The 2,500-nt window shown below is 32.0% G+C and overlaps 1 protein-coding gene across 1 annotated transcript in view; it reads right to left on the bottom strand.

Annotated features, from left to right (window-relative positions):
• The window catches only part of lama1 (laminin, alpha 1), a 53,443-nt gene that overhangs the window by 40,494 nt on the left and 10,449 nt on the right, over window positions 1-2,500 (bottom strand). The window contains 2 exon segments of the mRNA XM_042714933.1: window positions 1-108; window positions 1,050-1,296. The exon segment at window positions 1-108 is cut by the window's left edge and continues 72 nt beyond it. Of these exon segments, the coding sequence (XP_042570867.1) occupies window positions 1-108; window positions 1,050-1,296 (355 nt within the window).

The raw sequence follows: 2,500 nt of genomic DNA, 5'->3' as shown, positions 1-2,500 counted from the left end.
TCGAATTCTCTGCAGACGCAGGCGGATGAATCGAGCGGAAGTGAACTCCAGCAGCTCTGGGGTCAGATCATCTGCACTGGGACGGCCGTTTATGAGAGACGTGTGGATCTGAGGAGAGACGACACACTTTCAGACCTCCACTCCACTGAGGAAAGGGTTAATTTTGCAATTTTAATGCATAAATCCTCTTTTTATCATTTATTTAATCAGTTAATTACATCTACATGTGATACATTTGTTGCAGACTGCATTTATTCTGTCAAAATTAGAGTCACTGGATATTATTTGTATCACCCAATAAATGATACAAACTGTTCCAAACATTCCAAAAAATGATACAAAAGTGATATTATTTGACCAGCTGTGACACAGGGTTACTATTGTTTACTAAAATTAAAGCCATAAAAAACATTTTTTTTTTACTCGAAAAAAATTTTATGTGATATAATATAATATTTTAAAAAGGTTTTTTTTTTTTTGATATTTTTTAAGGCAACAGTTCTCATCTTCATTTAGTTTCAGGTCAAGTATTAAAATAACTAAAACTAGCTGACAAAAATGTAATAAAATAAAACACAAAAATAAATTAGAACAAACAAAATAATTGAAACTAGAAGTATTTATAAAAAATAAAAATTAAAACAAAATTATTAAATCTTTAGCTAAAACTAAATTTAAAATGGAAATAAAAAAACTAATTCGGAATATTAATAGAAACTATAGACATATTTATTTAAAAAACTACTAAAAATGGCAAAAACAACAAAATTGCTACACCTTAACTAAATTTAGAATGATATAGAAAATATATATAAAAAATAAATAATTAAACTTAATTCAAATCATATTAAAAAGGTATATTTACAAAAAACAAAAACTAATAAAAATGTCAAAAACACTAAATAATAATAACCAAAACTACCTAAAATGAAAATGGAAAATATAAAGATAAGCTCAAATTCAAAGTATAAATGAAAACTATGACAGCATCTCAGTGATACTGAAATAACACCCACGGTGAGCCTGGTTACCCATCATGCACTGCTCACCTCGCCGTGCTCCAGCGGCACCAGGCGTGAGTAGTAGGACGTGCAGATGACCTCGTCGTCTCTCTTGTAGGTGGGTGGCCCGAGGCGGGGCGTGATGTTGTATCGGGTCAGACACTCGGTGTCGCTGATGGCATAGTACTGCCACGGCTGGAAGTCCACTCCGTCCAGAGAACGCTCCAGGATCCAGTTCCCGGGCCGCGGAGAGTTCGCTGCTTTGATGATGATGTACGCCACCTGGAAGACCTGCGTGAGGAAGAGCAGAGCCACGTGTGACGTCAGGTTAATATCGCCAGCTAGAACTACCACCTTAAACACATTTGAGTGTGGGAGTGTGTGTGTTTGTGTAAGTGATTTTTTTAAATAAGTATATATAATTTTTATTAATTTTTGTTTCAGTTTTATTTATTTGAGTATATCAAGTAAACTAAATAAAAATGAAAAAGGTTGCTTTGGCAGCTAGCTGAAACAAGTTTAAGATTTTCTTGCATTTTATTTTATTTTATTTTATTAACGTTAGGTTAATTACTGAATATATATATTTTTTATGGTTTCTGTTTATTATAACCCTGATATTTCAAGTAGTGGTCGACCGATATATCGGCCGATATTTGGCATCGGCTGTCAAAAAACCATTATCGGTCGAAAACTAATTTCAAGTAAATATTTTAGGTCAAAGGGGTTCGACTGACAAAAACAAAATGTTTTTGATGTAAAAGAAAGAGAGTAGTAGTCGACCGATATTGTTTTTTTGACAACCGATGCCGATATCTTGGAAAGCAGGTGCCGATAGCCGATATAATTAAAAAATAATTCAATTAATATTTAAGAAATTTGAAATAATTTGACAATGGATTAAAAAATAAATGTGTAAAATAAACATACTTATACTTTAGATGACAAAGTATTTCTCACAAATAAATAAATATTTAATAAAAAATATAATTCAGAAGGAAGTAAACACTGTAACAAACAGGGAACTCAGTATTCTGGGAAGTTTGTGTGCATTGGGAATCATATTTTTTCAAATAAAGTCAGGGTAATCATTTTAAATAAATTTTACATTGGGAATGAAGTGGGTATTGAAGTGGGTATGACAGTTGGAGAACACGTATAATTTGGAATTTTTTGAGTTTTGAGAATTTTATTAACAAGGACCGACCGTCACACAGAGAACATGCGATCATGCTGAATAGAAATGCACACTTCGCAAGATCTCACAGCTGGATTCGACTAAGTTTGCAAGGTTTGTGAAATTAAATGTTCATTAGCCATTCAAAGATTTGTTTAAATGATATAAATGCGTATTTGCTTAATTCTGACTGCAAACGAGAAAGTATTATAATGTTTGCCTATTACTAATAATATAAAAGCAATCATTATAATACTTTCTGTATACATTAATTTCTTTGTTAAACCATTCTGATTCATCTGATTATTAGACAGACTTCTAT

The sequence above is a fragment of the Cyprinus carpio genome, chromosome A24 (assembly GCF_018340385.1).
Source record: "Cyprinus carpio isolate SPL01 chromosome A24, ASM1834038v1, whole genome shotgun sequence".
Taxonomy (NCBI): Eukaryota; Metazoa; Chordata; class Actinopteri; order Cypriniformes; family Cyprinidae; genus Cyprinus; species Cyprinus carpio.
Note: the sequence above shows the minus strand (reverse complement) of the source record. Positions and strands in the feature narration are given on the sequence as shown.